This window comes from Bactrocera latifrons, unplaced genomic scaffold, assembly GCF_001853355.1.
Source record: "Bactrocera latifrons isolate USDA-ARS-PBARC rearing strain unplaced genomic scaffold, ASM185335v1 scaffold_178, whole genome shotgun sequence".
NCBI classification, from domain to species: domain Eukaryota; kingdom Metazoa; phylum Arthropoda; class Insecta; order Diptera; family Tephritidae; genus Bactrocera; species Bactrocera latifrons.
The window spans coordinates 464,971-487,903 of NW_017535274.1; the positions used below are offsets into that span (position 1 = coordinate 464,971).

Consider the following 22,933-nt stretch of genomic DNA (forward strand, 5'->3'; position numbering starts at 1 on the left):
TTTATTTTTTTTGCGATCGAACAGTTTTGTATGGCAAATATATGCTATAGTAAATTTCGTAAACAGAGCTCGGCAAATAAAAAAGTTTCCCATAAGGACTTGATTATTATCGATCACTTTCTACGACAGTTGTAGAGCTGTTCAGGGCATGAACATATATTTCATTCTAATAATTTTGAAAATATTTTCAATACAATTTCTATAATTCTTACACGTTTTCCTAAATCCGTATATTAATAATGCACGTTTTAATGCTTAATATCACCACTTGCATTAAGTGACATATCAATATATTTTCCATTTAATTTCTTTTGTTACTATTTTCTCTAATTATAGTCTAGCGTATCGGCTAATTAAATACTAGCGCTTTCGTGGAATATTATATTATTCGCTCATGGGCGCCAAGATGCAGTTATTACACTGAGCCAATGTATCAACTGTTACTATCCGCAGATAAAAGTGATTAAATTAATTTTTAAATATGTACATATGTATATGCGCAAGTATAAGCGTGTGCCAAAAGCGTAGTTGAGCTTTTTAGTTAATCTGAAACTGCCAAGAAAATATACATATATACATATGTATGATATTGTAAAGTTGACTTTTGTACTATGTTTTATCATTCGTTTGCAGACTCTTGTAAAATGCAAAAAGAAAAATTATGAATTTTCGGTAACTAATGTTAATTTGGCTTAATCCTCTCATGGAATTCCCACAGATATTTTTCTTATATACATATACATATGTATGCATTTATGTATGTATGTTGCCGTGCGAAAGCATTGTGTAAACATATACACACACTCTATCGAACAGGTCAAAAACCTTCAATGCAGCGTGTGTATTTTTATAAACGCATCATGGTTACAGCAATGTTGATCTTTTTGCTTTATAATGGCAATGTACATACATATATGCACTTCAGTGTGTGTTGCGCGCTTTGTTACTTGCTAAAAACAAACGCAATCGTCTACATTTCCGTGCTACATTTAAGCCGAAATAGTTGAGAGATTATAACATTATGTATGTATGTATGTTTGCACGTATCTAGATAAGTTTGTACATCATGTTTACAACTATAAGTGCTATTTTTGGTACATGGGAGCGTCCCTGATGTAATTCATGCATGTTTTAAGTGCGTACGGTGCGTGGAAAGTGGTCCAACAGCGCAAAAATGTAATCCATTAACAAAATCTTTAATTTAATTATGTGATTTCTAGTAGAGGAAAGGAAAGCAAATCATGAAAACCAAGAGTCACTTCAAATTAGCAATGCCTGGTTATCGAAAGGACAAGAAATTGACAGGCAGCCATATTTTGAGAGGCAACTGCCAGACTTATTTTTATTATATTTTACTAAACCGAAAATCAGTTGTTTTTAGTGGCAAACCGATTAGACATAAGATTAATTTTTTGCCAAATATAAAGTTTTTAAACTGCTCTCATCATATCAGAGAGTGGGATCAAGAAGAGTAGTCAAAGAACCTGCCGTACAAACAGAGCGTTCAACATTAAAAAAATCATCCTTTTATACCCTTTTGCACCTATGAAGGGATTTAAGGCTTCCATGTAGCCGAAGTTAACGTTTGGCGTGGTTAAGACAATATTTTTGTGATATTCGTCATAATTTAATTTTTCTTTCAAAAATTCTAGTAGGAGTTCATCAGTTCCAATAATCCCCTACAACATATAAATTGTGAAGTAATAAATTTTTATATATACTATCAAAACCTTTGTTCATTTCATTTTGCATATCAGATAAGTATTAAGCCGACTTACCCGTACAAACAATGACATTGAATAATACATAAGTATTTTTGATGAAATACATACACATGTATGGCGAACAGGTGCAGCATTGTCCTGCAAAAAAAATCAGACAAATTTTAAAGAATTATTTATCTGCGAGCAATAAAATAATAATAAAGTATGAGCTTAAAGACGACATTTTTAATTTTCTTAAAAAAATCGCTTTAATTTCGCACAAGTTGCACAAGGCATTCTTTATGCTCATAAATATTCACATAACCATAGAAATGTGCGTATGTATCTGCATTCATACATATATATGTATGTATATCAACGTAGTATTAAAAAAATTTAATATATATATTTTTTTTGCAATATTTGTCTGCACATTTAAATGTTATTAATGGGTTGTCTTAAAATTACTTAATATATACAGGGACATGGCTGTCACTCAACTTGTGCGGGAATGACSTCTTGTTTTGATTATGAATGTTTTTGTTGTTTAAATTTATTTTATATTAAATAAAAAATTACAAACACCTGTCAACGTCCCAACTTACAGTTATTGTGGGGAAAATTACTCCGAAACGGCTGCACCGATCAGCTTAAAATTTTCACACGGGCTTCTTAGTGAGTTAATGATCGAAACAATAAGATTTTTGATAATAATTTTGTTCCAAATAAATAATAATAATAGTTATAAGAAACAATAATAATTTCTGTTTCAGAGTGGCTTATCTGAAGTGTAATTTTTTCACAAAAACGACTTTCATTTAGGAAGCAGTCATTTTGTTAAAAATCAAAATTTTGACTAGTCGCTTCGATCATTGCCTGTATTGATCTATTGTTATTATATATATATATATATATATTTTTTTTTTTTTGTTCTTCAATTTTAGATAATTTTGAGCACAAAAATCTCCCTCATTCCCTGACACCTTTCTTCGGAAGACCTCCTGGAAATCTGTAGATCAAGAGAACCAAAATGTTTCATCATCGACTCTTAAAGTACATTAATACTGTAAATGGCCATTATTTTTTTTTTTTAGTTATTATTATTAAATAAAATACGACTTCTTGAAAAATTCACGACCTGCAAATTTATATTCCTTAAAAATCCATTCTCACAACTTGGAATGTTGTTCTATGGAACCGGAATGGACCACGACTTTTAACTAGCCATGTATTGTGACCCAACAAAACTCCTCTAAAGCATTCGGAGAACAACAAATACTTTTGATTTACCAATAACAACGTTTAAATTTGTCATCTGTGAATATAAACTCGCAAATTTGCCTTATTAATTTTGAAGGAATTTTTGTATGTTTTGAATATTACCATCCGGTTCAACAATTAATAATATATTATACAAATGATTGACAACAGTTTAATGTCTTCCATTCTGATCAGACATCTCTTCCGTTGCTACGTCACTATCTAATATCAACCGTATAATGTAGAAGCGGCAAAGTTTTATTTTTAAACTCATTCAAAAATACTAAAATAATTAGGCGAAGTGTTTGCAGGCATATGAAGAAACCTATTCCGATTGAAGACACCTGCTTTTCTATTTAGTTTTATTGCCCGAAGTGGACGTCGTATCAATTAAGTTGTAATTTTGCATAAAATGTTCATTCTGACCAATAGGATATGCTGCAATGCTTACTCATTAGCCAACTAAAGCATCCATCTGTGTTGAAAAGTGAAAATAAAATTACAATTTAAAAACACTGCACAGTGCTCTCAATGAGTGTACTTTACTGGGGTACAGTGTCACGAAATTTAAATTGCTTTCCAATATATTTGTTTATAGTAAGTGCTTTATTGGCATTTTGCATATTATATTCTAGCATATTTTTAGTTTTTTATTTCTTAAAATCGGTTAGTGGTTAGTGCATCAAATTTTTAATACTGAAAAATTGTGTTCAAATTAAAAATGTGCACAGTATTTTAATATTCATTATTGCATGCCCAGTTTTTGCTGCCGAATACGGACATCAAGCGCCGTCATTTGCCAAACTCAGCCGCCCGAAACCTAGCCGTCTGCTGAAAATACTTTTTGACGATAATATGAAGTGACGGTTCAGCAAATCATCGAGCATTAGGAAAGAAAAACGCCATTCACACAAAAATATAAATATACGACATTAATTGAAAATTTTTCTGTCGGAAAAGAAGTTAGTGTATAGGAAAATCTATTGGAGAGCGCAATTGCTCATGCTGTAAATCAAGCGCAATTATTTGTATATTTCTAGAGAAAAGTCTCGAGAACTTTATAAATACTGTTCAAATACAGTCGCGTTCATACAAATGTGTCTACAGGAAGAAAATTTACAATTATGTGATTTTTAAGGTTAACAGACGAAGAGGAATTTTTAGATAAAAGGTTTTAATGAACCAAAGGCAATACATTAAGGGTCAAGGCCCTTGGATATATCTACGTGAACACCTCCATCGCGTCCAGCAAGCTCCTGTAATTGTTCAGAGTGCTGGACTTTTGTGACCAATGTAATATAGGAGTGGGCCGTAGTATAAAAGTATATTCAGTTATTTTCTATGTAACTTAAGGTCAATGACTAAATATAGTCTTTTATGTATTAAATGACCTTAAACCGTTATTATTAAAAAAAAATATTTACTTGCATTTTCAAGGTAAAGTAATTTTCAAGATATTTATATTTTCTATATTATTTCTAAACTAACTTTGTAAATATTTTAAAAAAACAAACTGAATTTCATTAAAAAAAAATTAAATATTCTCTAAGGTTGACTTATTTATGCGCACAAAGCTGTCAATGTTCGCCATTTCTTTGTATAAAAATGAGCGAACAGAAAGTGGCACAGTATCTCCTTCGAACAACAACTGATGAATTGGTTCGGAAATTTTTCAGATTGGAAAATTCAAAAATTCGGCACATTTCGGTTTCGAAGCTCGGTCCGTGCGAATGGCTTTGCGGCAACAAACGATTGGCGCCGTTAAAAATATGTGAAAGTGTGCGCGTGTGTGTGTGAATGCTTYTCTTTTGCTTTTGCGCAACAAAAACAACAACGCGACGCGGCGGCGCTACGGCAAAAAGGCGTAACAGTAGTGTGCACGTAATTTTATGTGCTAAACAAACATAAAAAAAAATATATAAAAATAATTTTAATACAAAATATTAGTGCTACCACCTGTATAAAAAGTGTATGAAAACCGTTTCTGCGGAAATTGAACAAAACATTGTGTGCGAGTTTTGAAAAGTGAGTTTGAGATTCAAATGCATGCAATCGAAGTAGCTGCAACTGCAGATGCGTCTCTTTCGTAATCACTGAAAATTTATATTGGCTTGCGAATTGATTTACGTTGAATTTTTTTGGTTAAAGATATTTTTTTGAACTGACGAAAACACTTGTGGCTTTTTTTTTTATAATATTGCATATATTATAAACATGCAAGCGCTAACCAACCGATAAAGTAGCTCTTAATTAAATAAATAAAAAAAAATTTTTTTTCAAATATTCGTATGCGTGTGGGTGTGTGTGGTGCATGAAAATATTCATAAAATATCTGCTTTTAAAAATAGCATGAAAATGTGTGCTCCCGTTGGTGAAATTGTGTCGCCACAGCACGGCGGCGTTGAGCGGTGTCGTGAAATGATCATAAAAAATAAATAAAATAAAACATTTGGCTTTTAAGCAGCAGCTTATTCATATTCTGGTGTGTGTATGTGTGATTTATTTATGAGTTGCGAATTTTCGAAATTTTCTGTTTCGAAATTTTTAACGTCTTTTCTGATTGTTTTTGAGTGGCACAGACTGTTGGACTGTGCTCTCTATTTGCATTAAAGCAATATTTCAAAAAAATTCAATTTCGAAGATTTTGAAATCGCCTAAACAAAATTTGCTCATAAAAGATGCCGGCCGCAAAGTACAGATATTTGTGTGCACACGCGCAACCCACAAACCGAATGATATATTTAAGTTTTAGTATTTATAATATGTACTATGTCATATGAAGGCTAGAAAAATGGAAATGCACGAGTGTGACTGACCATGTTCGAGCGTTTTCAGATTGTTAGGGTCCAATTTTAACGCGACCACCACTTGACAAAGCTATTTGTATATATGCGGATAAACATTTGTCATTATATATGTATGTATGTATATATATACATATGGATATAAAATTGGCAGCCTCATAATATTAACTAATGTTTCGAGGGCCCTTTCAACCACATTGGTTTCCCACGTGTCTTCCCTTGCAGCAACCTATCATTAATATACATACATATGTACATATGCATGTAAATAATATGTTTGCGGATTATAAAAGCTAAAATACATTTAGCGCCAGAAGCAGTTGTTCCGAAAGTTTCTTACATCGCGCTGCTGTCTTATTTTTAGTATTTAAATCAGCGTTTGTTTTTTGCTTTGCTTTTTTACTCTGCCAAATTTGCATTGATCATTGCATGTTTCGCTTTGGCGTGCTTGTAAAAATAACTTTCTTGGGCGTCATAATTTTTAACAGCTTTTGTCTAAAAAAAAACATGCTAACATGTGTCCAAATGTTTATGCAGATGTCTTTCTTGAAACTCTATCGTTCAAACTGGCTTAAAAAATAAGGGATTTTTTTCGTCTCTACTTTTATAACGGTCAATAAGTTTTGGTCATATTTTTTATTGCACTACTATGAGCAAAAAATAGAAAATTTTAGAATTATTAAATTTTTCTTCAAAATCTGTGTCGGCCCCTCAAAGTAACAATCCTTAACCTCAATAGATTTGTGCCAACGTTGTTTGCCATCCTCGAAACATTCCTTCCGGAATAGCGATTCACTTCTAACGTCTTCAATTGACTCAAAGCCGCTTCCACGGAGCGGTCGTATGAGTTTGTTGAATAGCCAGAAGTCATACAAAACTAAATCAGGGGAACACGATTCTTGCGCCACAAAATTGATGAAAAACTCACGAAGAATCAATGTTGTATGTGACGGTGCATTCCGGCCTCTTTTTACGAATAGCTTCGCGCAATACGACGTATAACACTCAAATAGCATGCCTTGTTTTCGGCTTTGGCTCACGTTTACCACGATATTTCACCCATCTACCAAGCTTGATCTAGCTTCATCTAGAGGGAAGGATGGACAGACAGCCAGTCGAATTTCAACTTTCTCGAACACTATGGTCTCGTATCTAGTCGCGAATTCATGTTTGCGTTGATTTGGCTTTTAGGAATATCGTAATGGATCTATATTTCATTACCCGTCACAATCCGATGCATAAATGACGAATTTTTTGTAGCGTTCAAGCAGCATTTCGGACTTACAATATCGTGTTGTAACATATCTTAGCTTCAATCCAATTCCCTGATTTTGAATGTATCCACTTGCCATTAAAGATTTTGAAATGGCTACTTGAGTGAGTACCAAAGATACTATGAATTCTTCTTTTGTTTGGCAAGAATCTTCATCTAGTAACTTTCAAACTTTTTTGGCCGTCCTGGGTGGTTCTTCGCCTTCCAAGTCAAAATCACCACTTTTAATTTCGGCAAACCACTTTTGGCACGATCGCTCATTTAGACCATGTTCCGTTCCTGCGACAGTCCGGTCTACGTAACCGGAACGGATTCGAATGTTTTTATCGACGGGACAAAGACTGTCAACTCAGCAAAATTCTGACGTTACAACAACAACCTAGACCATGTTCACCATAATACGACCACCCGAAAACGACTCCCCAAAAACACTTTTTCAGGCATTAAGTTGGAAATTTTCGAGTGAACTGCAAATGAATACAGCTAGAAAAGTTCTTGAACAATGCTTTTGTGTTGGTAGTTTCAATTATTGAAATTATGATTACAGCAAGGAAACTTTTATGAAAGTGTACCACTTCTTCTTTACTGGCGAGACACCGCCTACGCGATTATAGCCTAGTTAACAACAGCGCGCCAGTCTTTCCTTCTTATCACTATTTGGCGCCTAATCGAGATACCAAGTGCAGTCAAGTCCTTCTCCACCTGGTCTTCCTCTGCTTAACCGGATACTGAATCTAAAACCTTAAATGCTGGAGTGTTCTCCTGCATATGGACAACATGACTTAATCAGCGCAGCCGCTGTCTTTTGATTCACTGTTCTAGATGTTTCCATGTTGCCAAGCCACAGAACCTTTTCTCGAAAATTCGTAATGCAGACTCATTAGATGCTGTCATCGTCCATGCCTCTGTACCACATGGCAGGACGAGGATGAGGAGTGATTAGTAGAATTTGGTCTTTGTTCGTCGAGAGAGGACTTTACTTTTCAATTGCCTACTCACTCCCAAGTATCGGCGAGAGTTATTATGCGTTTGATTTCGAGGCCGACGTTATTGTTGTTGCTAATGCTGATTCTAAGTTCGTCGAAATTATCTACGACTTCGAAACTAGGGGTGTTAACAGTGGCGTGCGAGCCAAGTTGCGAGTTCGACGACTATTTGTTTGATGACAGGAGATATTTCGTCTTGCCCTCGTTCACTAGTAGACCCATTTGCTTTATTTTTTTGTCCAATCTGTAGAAAGCAGAACTAACGGCGCGGTTGTTATAGCCAATCGTAACGCTAAGAATAAATGCCCGCCTTTAATTTTCAAAACAGATTCAAATTATTAGTAAAAGCGATAAACACATAATTTTACAATGACCACTTTTAATTAAGCACTATTTTTGGACCAAATTTTATTTTATTTTATTTTTTAATTATGACTCAGCTAATAATATCAAAATTTCCACGCCTTTCAACAGCTATTCACATACCTAAATATATACTTACATATAAATTGGTGTATGTATGCAAATAAAAACAATATAACGACATACAACAACATTTTAGCAAAACTATTCCACTGCCTGACCATCAGGTATAATAAAATACATTTTCCGCTGCTAAAAATACAAACGAACACATGTGTGGACTTATTTGTTTATATTCGTCATACAATTAGACAAAGTGGGCAAATTTCAAATTAATTTCAATATTCTTTTCCACAATTCAAAGGATTTTTTAAGTTTTCGTGCGAACGTTTGGAATTTTCTTACAAAAATTGCCGAAATTATTAACACTAGAAAGACGGGAGCTTAGTTATACCTCTATTGCCTAAATGCCTTTCGGCAATGTATTATATATATATTATATATTAAGTGAAGGAGGTGGCAAGAACAATGATTAATTTATCTATTTATATGTATGTTGTAGAAAAAGACACAAAATTATTAGAAACTATGCCTTTATTTAAATCACTATTTTTTAGTTGAAATTTGAAAGCAGTCAAAATGACTTACATAGGCAATCTAGTGTTAAAACTCAAAAATTTTTATTCAAAAGGAAGAAAAATTATATAAAATTAAAATTTTAATTATATAAAATGCAAAATTTTTTTATGTAACTTCGTGAATATTATAAAATGCATAATAATTMARTRTACCCAAAAATCAATATGTGAAAATATTAATTTAGCTTCAAGGCCACACCATAAGCGCAGACACCCTTTGGGCTATAAATTTGTCGCCGTTCCGCATTTTTGAATAGTGTTCGTAGTATGTGGCGCAATTTAAGTTTTGGTTGTTGCATAGTTCGTCGGCGCCAGAGACCACCTACCATGACCACCGTCAACGTTACGTACCGCATATGCTATTGCTGGCGTACTTACGTAAATGAGTGTCTATGGGAAGATTATCGTCCTGGCTGGCCCGGCCCCCAAGCGGCATTGATTAGCCAGCTAACGGTAGCGGAGCATGCCACTTAGCACATCGTCAACACATTAATTCTTGCCACCGCAGTGCTCACTGAACAAAACACACACGAGTATGCCTGTGTGTGAGTATGGGAAGTCCCACTTGTAGGCTCTTATATTGCATATATACTCGCATATAAATTACATTTATATTTACGTATAGAGATTTGTATGTATGTATTCACATTCAATGTTGCTAACCACTTGTCTAACAAAAGCAAAAAAAAACAAAAAATCTGAAAAACGCAAGTACACACCCACACGTCCTTCAAAAGTTGGCCTGCCACTCATTTATGTCCTCTTGCGGTTGGTTGCATACATTTAATTTACGCTGGTCATGTGACATTTTCAAACTTGTAAAAATCATTGCGCAAAGATTTACGAGTATGTGCAACATTCGTTGTATGTGTGTTTGTAATTAAGGCTTTTTGTGTGCTTTATGAATGTGGCTTCCCAATCTAACAAGCAGAATAAGGTTAAATCCTTCATAAACTGAATAGCGCTTGTGTCGTATGGACCTTTAGTAACATGATTTTTGTGGTCGAAGATTCGTAAGTTCCCTTTTTGAAATTTATTAAATCAATAGATTCTAATTATTAGCAGAAGAACGCCAACGATATAGTCGAGTTTACAACAGCGTGCCAGTAGTTCTTCCTTTTCGCTATTTGGCGCCAATCAGATATTCCAAGTGTAGCCAGGTCCTTCTCCACCTTGTCTTTCCAACGGACGAAATTATAGACGACTTCGAAGCTATGACTGTCAAGAGTGACGTGGGAGCCAAGTCGCGAGTGCGACGACTGTTTGTTTGATAATATATTTCGTCTTGCCCTTGTTCAAAACCAATCCCATTTGCTACGCTTCCTTATCCAGAAGCCACATTGAGGTCCAATCACGGTTTGTTGACGGTGGACTTCAATCTTTCACACAGTACGCTCGATAGAACCTTATATGAGAAGGCTTATCCCACGGTATTTGACGCAGGTTGTGTTGTTTTCCTTTTTGTGGATTGGGCCTGTGTTGAATTCCACTTAAATTCCAAACGTCGGGCATGCTTTCGTCCGTCCATATTCTATAATATGTGACCTGGTCTACGAAAAGGGAGCTAACGTGCGAAAACTAGTTTTCTGGGAAACAGCTGTTAAAAATAAACAACGCGTTTCGTCAGTTTCTTGTTTTCTCATTAATTGCTCTCCTTTCCAGAGGCTTCAAGGGCGTCCAGTTTTTGGTCGGCATATTATTATAGTTCATCGTGTGAGTTACTAGTGTGGAACATTTAAAAAAGTAACATTGAAGAAGTGACGTTTACTCTAATACCGCGCAGCTGCTGTTGTCTTGTTTTCATTCGTCTCTCTTTCCGGATGTTCTGTTATCACATTTGTGTAAGTGTTTCTGTTGATTATCGTCTTCGCATTCCGCATGAAATGAAACATGAGTGTTGATGAGGAGTTCAGTGCCGTATACGGACAATATTTCCATGATGAAGACGAAGTATTTGTATCTCAGGCAGAAGATGATACCGAACAAACTTTTGTTAAGATTGACCTGTCTGTTGTTGAATTTTTTGACACCTAAGCCCCCTTTCCGTAGACCAGGTCACATATATTGAATAGCGGTCGAGCAATGGAACGTCCGCTCCATCATCATCGATTAGGGAATCAGATTCATCATCTTCTGGTGTTATGTTTTAATTGCCATTCAGCAGGTGGGAGAAATGTTCCCTACATAATATCAGTACGCTCTGGGCATCAGTTACTAGATACCTATGGGGGTTCTACAAGCGTATGTATGTCGCCGCATCTTTTCGGCCTCTTTTTTATCTGCGAATGCGTCTCGCTCCCCTCTTCGAGCTCTCGGTATCTATGCCATCCCGCACGTGTTGTGCTCGAATGTAACATTGCTAGGTATGCAGTCTGTTGTTCCTCCAGTGCGACACGACACTCGTCAACACACCAGCTGTTTTTTTTTTTTTACCTTTAAAAGGGGGATTTCACATCCGAGGCTGTTTTGATCTTTTCATTGGGGGTATTTTTTTTTTTACCGTCCCAAACCGAGCGCACAATAATACGATGACCTTTTCGAATTATTTTACACACAGCATTGTTGCTACCTGTTATAAGGACTGTGTGCCCTTCAGCGAGAAAAAAATCTACAAAACATTATACAAAACTAAAATATCACACATCTATGCATACTGTGTGAATTTGCGATCAGATGGCGCCTTCAACACAAAAGGTATCCAAGGTCAGAAATTTCTATGATAACCTACGTAACAGTTGATATTTGCTTGTGACTTCTGTGGGCGGATTTTGAACTCATATTGAAGCTTTCATTCATAGATATATACGTGACATACATATGTGCATATATTTTCGTACCAATTCTTCAAGCAATTTTTTAGAGGAAGTAATTAATATTGACGCTACAATGGAAAACATTAAAAAATTAAATTTTTCCGAAAACTTTTCCGTGATAAATGAAGAGTATGTAACATCAATAATTCATATTACGGATGGCGTATGCATTTTCTTCCTCGAAATCTTGGCTGTCTGTGGGAAATTTTTCGTACAACGCCAAATGCGCTTGGAGCGTAAACAAAGGAATACTGCTGATGCCATTGGCATAAATGTGCGTGTAAGAGCGTCCATATGAAGTTATTGATGGACTTATGATCAAAATATTATTATGTATATACATATGGAGATATATACATACATATGTACATAGGTATATACATGTACGTATGTATGTTCATATTAATAAGTATAAGAAAAATAAAATCCAGCTGAAAGCAGTTTAAATCGAATACGAAAACTATTATCATAGTATATTATAAAAACAAAATGAATAAAATTGTGCAAAAAACACGAAAGACAGTCTTTAACTTTTATATATGTCTGTATGTACTAGTAAATTGGCGCAAATGGAGAATAATTCGAATTCGTTTAAATGCAGAAGGTCGCAAGACGTCTACAATTTGTTAAACGAAAAATACCAAAATGTATTATTCATCTTGTTGCAACAAAGAGAGAGAGAGTTCTTGGAGGCTTTTACCTACATATGTATTATATGTTATGTACATATGTATGTATGTATGAGTCAGTAAGCAAAACAGCGAAAAGTCAGAGATGAAAGTGTGAAGAAATGCGTACGCAAGTTGTAGTTACAACTGTTTATATATATATATATGTATATGTTTATGTGTAAATACATATATATAAACGTATATAGCAATCACAACGTGCACCCGGCACTTGAGTAGCTCAGCAAATGTGTCCCATATGTATGTATATCGATACAAAAATATATCTTTGGTTATGTGTGTGCTTTTTTGTTTGTACTACACGCGAGTGCAGCCTTCGAAAAAAGTCAGCAGCAAGACGTTTGTAAGAACACCTAATGGAAAGCAAATCATTACAACTCACATTTGTATTTAGAAATGCTGACGAAATTAAAAAAAAAAAATAAAATAAAAATATACAAACATATCCATATGTATGGATATGTGTGGCATCAGAAGTATATTCATAAACATACATACATATATGTATATGCACCTATTTAGTTTCTATTCGTACATAGATACAAGTGAGGTTGTTTGTCAGTTGCCACGTGAGGTGTTTCGCTTTTGTAGTATTGCGGTAATTTCTTCATTTGCCATGCTCGCTTCTATTTGGTTCGTTGCCGAAATTTTCCTCATTTGGCATATGGCCAAAAATTTTACCTCGACCTACAGCGGGTGCGACGCGATTCGATATCGCGATTTTATTTCCTGTTTTTTTGCGGCTAATTTCTTTGCCTTTCTCGCAGTAATTCGACGGTATGCTTTTACCGTTGACTGCCAGTTTGCACGCACTAGGTGTGCTTTTTTTTGTTTTGTTTTTTTTTTTTTTTTTGTTTTTTTTTTTGCTCTATTTTATTTTTTTATTTTGGTTTAATTAATTTTATTTTGTTTTTATTTTCAATTTATATTTTATATTTTCCTATTTTCTTTTAATTTTCCTTAATTTCTTTTTGCTTTTGTCTTCTACGGCCATTTGTTGGAAGTCATGCCGTTGCCATTATTTGGCCGCTCGTTGTAGCAACTGTTGCTGCCACACTTCTTTGCTTTACATTGCCTTTGTAATTATCCGACAACTTTTGCGCGTTTGTACTTCAACGAATTTCAATGAGTTTGCAAAAACATGCAAAAGCCGGATGCGTTTCAGTGATTTACATGTTTATATACATATGTATGTAAGTACATATAAAGTACGCGGAAAAAATATGTACCCAATTTTCGTCAGTTTTCAAGCATAAATCGGCCGATACTGCTGCAATTTCACGTTCGATATTCGTACGAAGTTCATCAATCGTCGCTAGTTTGTTGGCATATTCCATAGACTTGACGTAGCCCCACAGGAAATAGTCTAACGGCGTCAAATCGCACGMCCTAGGCGGCCAATTGACTGGGCCATTTCGTGAGATAACACGTTCAGTAAACTTGGTTTTCGATAAATCGTATGTGAGATTCGTTGTGTGGCTTGTGAAGGCGTCCTGTTGGAACCACGTATACGTCATACAATTCGGGCCAAAAATATTCGGTTATCATTGAGCGATAGCAATTCCCATTCCCAGCCACGTGCCGGTCGTGATCATCACGAGGAAGTAAGGGCCAATGATTACGCTGGAACATAAATTACACCAAACCGTAATTTTCTCGGGATGGAATGATGGCTCATGAAGTATATTGCTGCCTGACCAATAACGCATATTTTGCTTATTGATGAAGTCATTCAACCAGAATTGAGCCTCAACGATGATGTAGGTTAAGATCTTTTCGAAACATTAACCACCACGACGCTTGAGAACGACGTGTGCCAAACTGATTTTAGTCTTCCTCAATTGATGCGCTAGTGGCAACAATATTCTAGGCACTGCGGTCACTTCTTTGTCTCACTGGCACGGTAACATACTGTACTGTGCCTGTATATTCAAAATTTTCCCCTAGACCCTCAATTGTTGATCTGACAGGACGCTTATGACGACCATAAATTGGACGTATCGCTCTTAAAGTTGAGGCCGCTGGCACTGAATTTCGGTAGTTCGATCCGTTGTTGGATGGGTGTCATCAACCAATTTGTTTTAGAGTACGATGGCAAAAGATTCTACAATTAGTGTTAAGCTGCCAATATATTTATTCCCAAATAAGAAAATGTTAATTTTTTTTTTTTGTTCAGATTTCAGCATTTGCAGCGACATGGTCCAATTGGATCAAGAGAAGAGCACACAATGTGTAGTGCATGATCTTACACCCGGCTCAGAGCAAAAGAAAATAAATATTGTTGTGCGTTCACAGTACACAATTGAGAAGGTGTTTCGTAATATAAGTACACAGTATCCCTACGAGGCCTATGATTTATTACTACAACCAAATGAAACAGAAAGTCCACTGGTAAGATTCTAATTTAAGGTTATTTTTATCTGAATTTAATTTTTACCCTCATTTGCAGCTACATTTGAATACTCGTAAGAATGAGTTGCTCTTCGCCGCGCCCGGTTTTTCGGCGCAAGAGAAAAATGTGCTTGTATTGCTGCCACCAGACGTCTGGGATGGTGATGTGCAGAAACGCTTCGATTTCAGTAAACCATTGAGTAAAAAGAAATGCATTTCAAAGACCAACGGGTCCACAGGCACGACGTCGCCGAAAAAGAGCACAGTTAAAACAACAAAAACAGTTAAAGCATCAAGCGCAGTCAAAGCTTCAAGCGCAGACAAAGCTGTCAACGCTGAAAAAAGCACAGACAAAGCTTCCAACGCAGTTAAAGATTCTAACGCAGTTAAAAATTCTAACGCAGTTAAAGCCCAAGCTTCAAGCACAGACAAAGCTTCCAACGCAGTTAAAGATTCAAACGGAGTTAAAGCCTCAAGCACAGTCGAAGCTTCAAGCTCAGACGAAGCTGCAATCGCAGTAAAAGCTTCCAACAAAGCGAAAGCTTCAAGCGAAGCCAAGACATCAAGCGCGAAAGCTTCCAGCACAGCTAAAGCTTCAAGCACAGACAAAGCTTTCAACGCAGATAAAGATTCAAACGGCATTAAAGCTTCAAGTACAGCTGAAGCGTGCAGCACAGGCGAAGCTGCAATCGCAGTAAAAGCTTCCAAATCAGTGAAAGCTCCAAGCAAGACCAAAGCTTCAAGCACAGACGCAGCTGCAAAGGCAGAAAAAGCTTCCAACACAACTTCAACCGCAGCCAAATCTTCAAACACAGATAAAGCTTCTGCCGTCGGTGCACTTAGCATTGAAGTTAACACGCCTGCAACTGTAACACACGGTGTTGATGCTACTAGCAGCGCCGATAGCAACAGCAACAGCACAACCAACGGTACAATGAATGGACACAGCGAAGTTGTTAACAACGAACAAAACGGTAACCACAACAACAGCAACGCATATATTGACATTATGTCTGACGACAACAACAAACACAACGAGAATATATTTAAAAATCATACGGGGGGCGATTTGGTTGGTGGTGACGACGCTTCGTCCACCGTTGCCGAAGAGTCATTGCCACTGTATACATTGAAATTGAGTCCACTCTCCGATACAGATTTTTTATCCGATGATGACTTGGCGTTGGGCGCTTCGGCTAGTCCCACCGAGACGGAACCTTTCGGTGGTGATGGCTTGTTGAAACTACGCAACACCTCACCACGTAGTCCCAAATATGGACCACTAAACGAAGGTGAAATGTATCAACAAATGACACTTGACCGCGATTTCACGCGTTTAGGCAAGAAGCTGCAACCCATATCCACTTCGGCTGTAACCAATACCACAGCCGCAGCAGGCGGCAGCACAATGTCGACAATGAGTAGCGGCGACGGCGGCGGTGGCGCCAATGGTTATGTGGGTTTGGTAAATCAAGCTATGACTTGCTATTTGAACAGTTTGCTGCAGGCACTCTTCATGACGCCGGAATTTCGCAATGCACTTTATCGCTGGGAGTTCGATAATGACAACGAAGCCAAAAATATACCCTACCAATTGCAAAAACTCTTCCTCAATTTGCAGACATCAAAGAAATCCGCCGTAGAGACGACAGACTTGACGCGTAGCTTTGGTTGGGACTCAACCGAGGCGTGGCAACAACATGACATACAGGAATTGTGTCGTGTTATGTTCGATGCGTTGGAGCATAAATTCAAGAATACCAAACAAATGAATTTGATCGCCAGTTTGTATGAAGGCAAAATGCTTGATTATGTCAAATGCTTGGAGTGCAATACGGAGAAGACACGCGCCGACACCTTCCTCGATATACCGCTGCCGGTGCGCCCGTTCGGCAGTACCGTTGCCTATGGGAGTATCGAGGAGGCCTTACGTGCTTTTGTACAACCCGAAACACTGGACGGCAATAATCAATATTTTTGCGAGAAATGCAACAAGAAATGTGACGCACACAAAGGTTTGAAGTTTAAGAACTTTCCTTACATATTGACACTGCATCTGAAACGCTTTGATTTCGACTATCAGACAATGCATCGCATCAAATTGAATGACAAGTAAGTGATTAAAGGCCATCAGTGTAATAATTAGACACTTTTCTTATGTATTCATATTTTATTTCCAGAGTAACTTTTCCGCAAATGTTGAACTTGAATAGCTTCATTAATCAGGCCGATGTGGAGAGTCCTGTCCCTAGCACTTCCACAAACGCCGCCACCACAAGCAACACGCCAGGCAATATCGCAACCAATAGTTTTATACCCAACAGCGTATCCTCGACCAACGATGACTGCAGCACGACCGACAGCGGCTCGGCTATGGAGGAAGATTTATGCTGCAGCGGCACGGCCACCACTGCCTGCTCTAGTCAGCATGAAAATGATATGAATGACGATGATGAGGGCATCGATATGAGCACCAGCACTGATCATCGCATAAATAGTAGCAATGCTAGTGTCGAGCAACGTATCAAACATGACAATGGACCCTATTTATACGAGCTATTTGCTATAATGATACATTCGGGCAGCGCTTCGGGCGGTCATTACTACGCGTACATAAAGGAATTCGATAACAATGGGTGGTACTGTTTCAATGATCAATCTGTTTCGCCGGTGAGTGCGCTCAAATATATTTATATAAATATAGAAATTAATATATTTTACTGTGCTTAGCACTTTCTTACGTTTTTGCTAATATATACATAACCCCATTTTTATAGATTACTGAGGAGGATATTGAGAAGTCATTTGGTGGCGGTTCAAGTCGCGCCTACTACTCCAGCGTTTACAGCTCAAGTACCAATGCATATATGCTGATGTACCGTCAAATAGATGCACAACGCAATGAGCACGCGACTAAAAGCAACGAATTCCCCGAACATATCAATCAGCTCTTGCCGAAATTGCATCAGGAAGAGGAGACACGTGTACCGCGCAGCTCCGGACGTCACGGTGTTGTCGTCTCTGACTTGCCCGTACAAGAGCTGATCAAACCGCGCGTCAGTTTCTATAATCCAGAATTGAAAAAGATAAAATCCGCACGCGCCTATGTCAGTAGTTTCCATATAAAATCCGTGCTGGAGTCCGCCTATCAGATGTTGAATGTGGAGAAATTTGCACCGCTATCACGTTGTCGTCTAGTTGTTTACAATGATATGGGCGAACAGATTTGTCAATCGTTGGAGCACATCAGCGATCCAACGCTCAGCGAATTGCGTCAACAAACCGATGGGCCATTGGAATTTTTGCTCGAAACCAGAGAGGAAGGACAAGAATTTGAGATTTACAAACCGGGTGGCATCACATGGAATGTATATATAGTTAATGTGGCGAAAATGCAATTGGATGGGCCACATCTGGTATATGCGCCGTCAAGGGAAGCGAATGCCGCTTTGTTACATTCGATTGCAGTACGCCTTAATCTAAATGAGAACCAATTGCTATTGGCCACAGTGAAGACTGATGCATTTGTTGCGCTGGACACAGTGTCATCAGAGAACGACACAGCTGAGGGCATGCAACGGCAGGTCATAACGCAGGAAGATCTGCAAGAGATCGCGCAAGAGCAATTTAGAGGTTTAACATATATTTACCTAAATGTACCGAATACCGATGCGAGTACGTTGGAAGTTTTGGATATACCCGCGCTGGAAAAGCCCACAATTGAGGTAAAATAATTTCAGTATTTTATAGTAAAAACTTTAAGGTAAATTAATATCTCTTTCATCTCTCGCAACTCAAAAGGTCAGCGCAGACGTTGTCGACGCCGTGCAAATGAATGCAAATGTCCCGCACACACTAAGTCCATCCAATAGTGATAGCACATCAAATCTTTCACAAAAGAGCTGTGCACGTGAATCACCATTATTACCTGCCGCCGGCGCCGCTGGACAGGAATCCCATTCGGAAGATAGTAGTTTAAGTGATGGCGATCGCACGCTGGTCGAATCATTGCACAATCGTTATGGTGGTGATAGTCAAATCTCCTCGACCAGTCATTCGCCTTATCTCTCCAGCCCCGAAGATGATGCGTACAATAAAGCGAACTCGTTAAAACGCATACACGATCTCTTCCAAATGGCACCCGACCATACAATGGAAACTGCCTCGTTGTCACGCACTAATACGCCACAATTCTTCTATGCGGAGAAAATCAATGCCGTGGATTTAACGACAATTTCGCCACGAATTCTCAGTAGCAGTACCAACGATCCGAACGAGGAGTTGGCGCGCAAGCCAACACATTCATATAAAATCATTGTGGATCCACGCATGAAAATGTCAACATTCACGCGACATGTTGAATCGCTAATCGGTGTACCATCCAACTATTTTAAGTTACAGCACAAATACGAAGTCATTGACCTGATGTCGACAGTGCTCTTCGTGTGTACGGGTGAAACGTTGAGCGTTGAGCTGGGGAAAGTGCTGCAGCCGGACGAAGACAAGGCGAAGATCTCATTTATGCGGCTGTCAGAGTTGGACAACGATACTGGCAAATTGCCCTGTATATGTGAATGGGTGTGCAAGGCCAGCATGACGGTCGGTGAGGCAAAGAAGGAGCTGATAGCGAAACTGCATCGCATTGACGCCAAATATAAAACGCTTAATCTAAACAACTGTCGTCTGTGGTTGAAGGGTGGCCGCAATCCCATTGAAATTATGGGCGATGATGAAACGTTGGGTACAGATTTGCGCACAATGGCGGGTGCGGAGGTATGCAAAGCTATTTAAAAGATACAAAAAATGTTTATTTACTAATTTGTGTGTGTTTCACGAACAGTTCCTAGTGCAAGAGTGTGAAGCTGGTGTTAGTCCTCAGGTGCCCGCAGATAGTCTTACGATTTTCGTGCGGCGTTGGCATGCGGACAAATTGCAATTGGATAAATTCCAGGAAGTTACACTAGAAAGTGAGTGTTACAATGTTGTGTAAAAGATGTTTGAGCGCTAAAATATTTTAAATTTGTTGTTATTGCAGAGGAAAGTGAAATTAGAGCGGAGTTGGCAAAAATTACCGACATACCGCAAGAGCATATAGCCTATAGTAAGGTAAAGAATATCGTCCTCATAGCTATATATGAAATTACAATTCGTCAACTTTGTCTAAATTTGTCTTGAATTTATTTTTTCTATTCTCTAGATAAACGGTTCTTTCCCGTGCACAAACATTTCTCTTTTAAGTATCAACAGCACGCTTGGTTGGTTCTCAATACCGGCCACATTAAATAAATATCCATTAACGTCAACAATCAGCGGAAATGTCTACTTTTACAAGTAAGTTTTGTTTTTAATGTGCCTTTCCGCAACAGCGCCTAAATGTAGGCAATGCTTTTATTTAAAAGTCACTCAAATTTTACTCAAATGATTTTTTACAAAGTTGTGTGTGGTTGTTGCTACAAACGAACACGAAATATAATTAAAACAAAAAAACCGTTAACTTCGCTAGAACCGCAGCTATGCTTCACAAATGAAAGTTTTCCATCCAAAAACTTGATTTGCAGCGGTTAGTTTGTATGGCAGCTATATGCTATAGTTATCCGATATGCACAATTCGTTCGTAGATTGTAGTGTTGCCTTATACAATAATCCTTGGCAAATTTCATAAAGATAGCGCGTCAAATAAAAAAGTTTTTCCTACAAGAACTTCGTTTTGATAGTTCAGTTTATATGGCAGCTATATGAAACAGTATTCCGATAGCAGCGATTCCGACAAATGAGCAACTTCTGAGAAAGAAAGCTCTGTGTGCAAAATTTTAGATCTTTAACTCAAAGACTGTGTTACTAATTCAAGGCGTGACTATATCAACTCAGCTCGTCGCGTTGATCATTTATCATATCATACATATATGTATTTGTTATATCTTATGAGGTCTCCAACATTGTTGTTGTTGCCCCTTTTCATTTATAAAAAAAAAAATTGTATTTGTATTCCAATAAACTAAACACTATACCCTCTACGCCCCTACAGAGATGTCACCAAAGCACCCAAGGAGCCGACAACCGAGGAGCGTCGTGAACTGAGCACCCGTGAAAAGTTGCGTCTCGATCGTTTGGGCTGCATGTCCACGTCGCTGTACTCACCGCGTCGTGAGCGTGCGCTTAAGATCTACCTTGATTCGCCACAATCGAATAATAACAGTAGTACGACGTTGGCGTCATCATCATCCAGCATATCGACTGTTAAAGCGGCGGAAGATTAACAGAGTGGTTAAGAAAAATACCAATAATTATAAGAATAACGACAACAACAACAACAACAATTCATGCGGAGAAGTAACTCCAGTTTGTGATGATTCAGTGACAAGTCAGTTGAGCGAGTATGTCGAGAGTGCGTCTGGGAAAATGTAGTATGTTGACTGATGTAAAAACAAAAACAAAACAAAAACTAATTGGCGACAAATGTATGACCGACAACCACATTGTTGGCGCTTAAGAAAAAGTGATAATGCAAATTTTCTTTTCGAATCCTTTTCTGCAGTTAAAAAACAAAAACAAAAAATGTTTCTTCATTATTTTCATCAAACAAAAATAAAAATATTTAAAAAATAAGAAAAAAATGAAATAATACATATAATAAAGAATCTTAAAACAAGCTTCATGCACTATTAAATAAGATTTGCTGGTTTGTTTTTTTATGCATTATTTTTATTTATATACTCTGAGCATCGTAGTATGGCAATAGAAAACACAGATTCAAAGTTAAGCGGTTGTAACCGCTTACAAGTAAAAGAACGCAGTTTTTTCTTGCTTTTTTTTCGAAGAATCATTTCATTTAATCAAAAAAAAAATTCCAAATTTGTGTTCTTCAATTTAAACTTTTTTTCAATTTTTTTTTGTTTTTTTTTTTAATATATATTTATTCGCAATCTATCAAATGACAATCGGCAAATTTTTTAAATACATTAATAGTAACAGGATTGATTGTTCTCCATTGAGACTAATCAATCTATTTGAATTATTTATTTGCTTAAACTTCTTAAAACTGCTTAAAATCTATATGGAAGATCCAAAATGTGAGTTCGTTTTAAGCGTCTAACATCCATACTGTTGTCTAGTAAACTTATTGCCAGTAAGTTTTCATAATTCGACAATTTATCCAAATACTTTCGGCAGGATTTGCTGATTTCGTCTTTAATAAAAGGTATATTTAAGCCTTTATGGATTTCGAAGTTGCTCACAAACCAAGGAGCACTTACAATGCGTCTTAAAGTTTTCGATTGGTATCTTTGGAGGATTTCAATGTTGGATATACTCGCCGTACCCCATAACTGCATTGCATACGTCCATACTAGCTTAAGGATTGACTTGTAAAGTCGTGCTTTATTTTCAAGGCTAAGTTGAGATCGCTGACCTAAAAGCCAGTACATTTTTTTAGTTTTAAATTTGAGTTGCTTCGTTTTTTCTTTTATGTGTATCTTCCATGTGAGTCGTCTGTCCAAATAAAGACCAAGGTATTTCACAGTTTCACTTTCGGGTGTTATGGAGCAATTTAACGTTACGGGGGGACATTTCTCAGTCCTTAACGTAAACGTTATTTGAACAGATTTCTGTGTATTTACTTCTATCTTCCAATTCTTTAGCCATTTTTCAACAATATTAAGTTGTTCTTGTAAGTGAAGTGAGGCATCACTAGGATTAAAACTGGTGGCGATAAATGTCCTATCATCAGCATAAGTTGCTAACGCTAAGCCATTAGCGATCGGTAGGTCAGCTGTAAATATTGTATATAACACGGGACCCAAGACGCTCCCTTGGGGAACTCCAGCGTCAATCGCATAAAGCTCAGAAAATGCATCTTTTTCCTTGACATAGAACGTACGATTGCTTAAAAATGATTTTATAAGTAGGTAGTAAGGCGCTGGAAACAATTTTTTTATTTTATAAAGTAACCCTGGGTGCCATACTTTATCATCATCTGCGCAGTATTGCTTACATTCGAAAGCACTTGTGATAATT

The 22,933-nt window shown here is 37.2% G+C and overlaps 1 protein-coding gene across 3 annotated transcripts in view; it reads left to right on the forward strand.

Moving 5' to 3' along the window:
- The window catches only part of LOC108967117 (ubiquitin carboxyl-terminal hydrolase 64E), a 22,336-nt gene extending 897 nt beyond the window's left edge, over positions 1 to 21,439 (forward strand). For 2 of the 3 annotated variants that reach the window (XM_018930363.1, XM_018930362.1), the window contains exons 2-10: positions 14,706 to 14,920; positions 14,979 to 17,032; positions 17,101 to 17,590; positions 17,698 to 18,645; positions 18,722 to 19,693; positions 19,761 to 19,887; positions 19,956 to 20,026; positions 20,118 to 20,251; positions 20,946 to 21,439. In XM_018930363.1, the coding sequence (XP_018785908.1) occupies positions 14,726 to 14,920; positions 14,979 to 17,032; positions 17,101 to 17,590; positions 17,698 to 18,645; positions 18,722 to 19,693; positions 19,761 to 19,887; positions 19,956 to 20,026; positions 20,118 to 20,251; positions 20,946 to 21,177 (5,223 nt within the window). In that variant the 5' untranslated portion in view covers positions 14,706 to 14,725 and the 3' untranslated portion in view covers positions 21,178 to 21,439. Of the gene's footprint in view, positions 1 to 4,653; positions 4,989 to 14,705; positions 14,921 to 14,978; positions 17,033 to 17,100; positions 17,591 to 17,697; positions 18,646 to 18,721; positions 19,694 to 19,760; positions 19,888 to 19,955; positions 20,027 to 20,117; positions 20,252 to 20,945 lie in introns of those variants that run through there. The other variant, XM_018930361.1, reaches the window with a different exon arrangement.
- Positions 21,440 to 22,933: the final 1,494 nt, after the last annotated feature.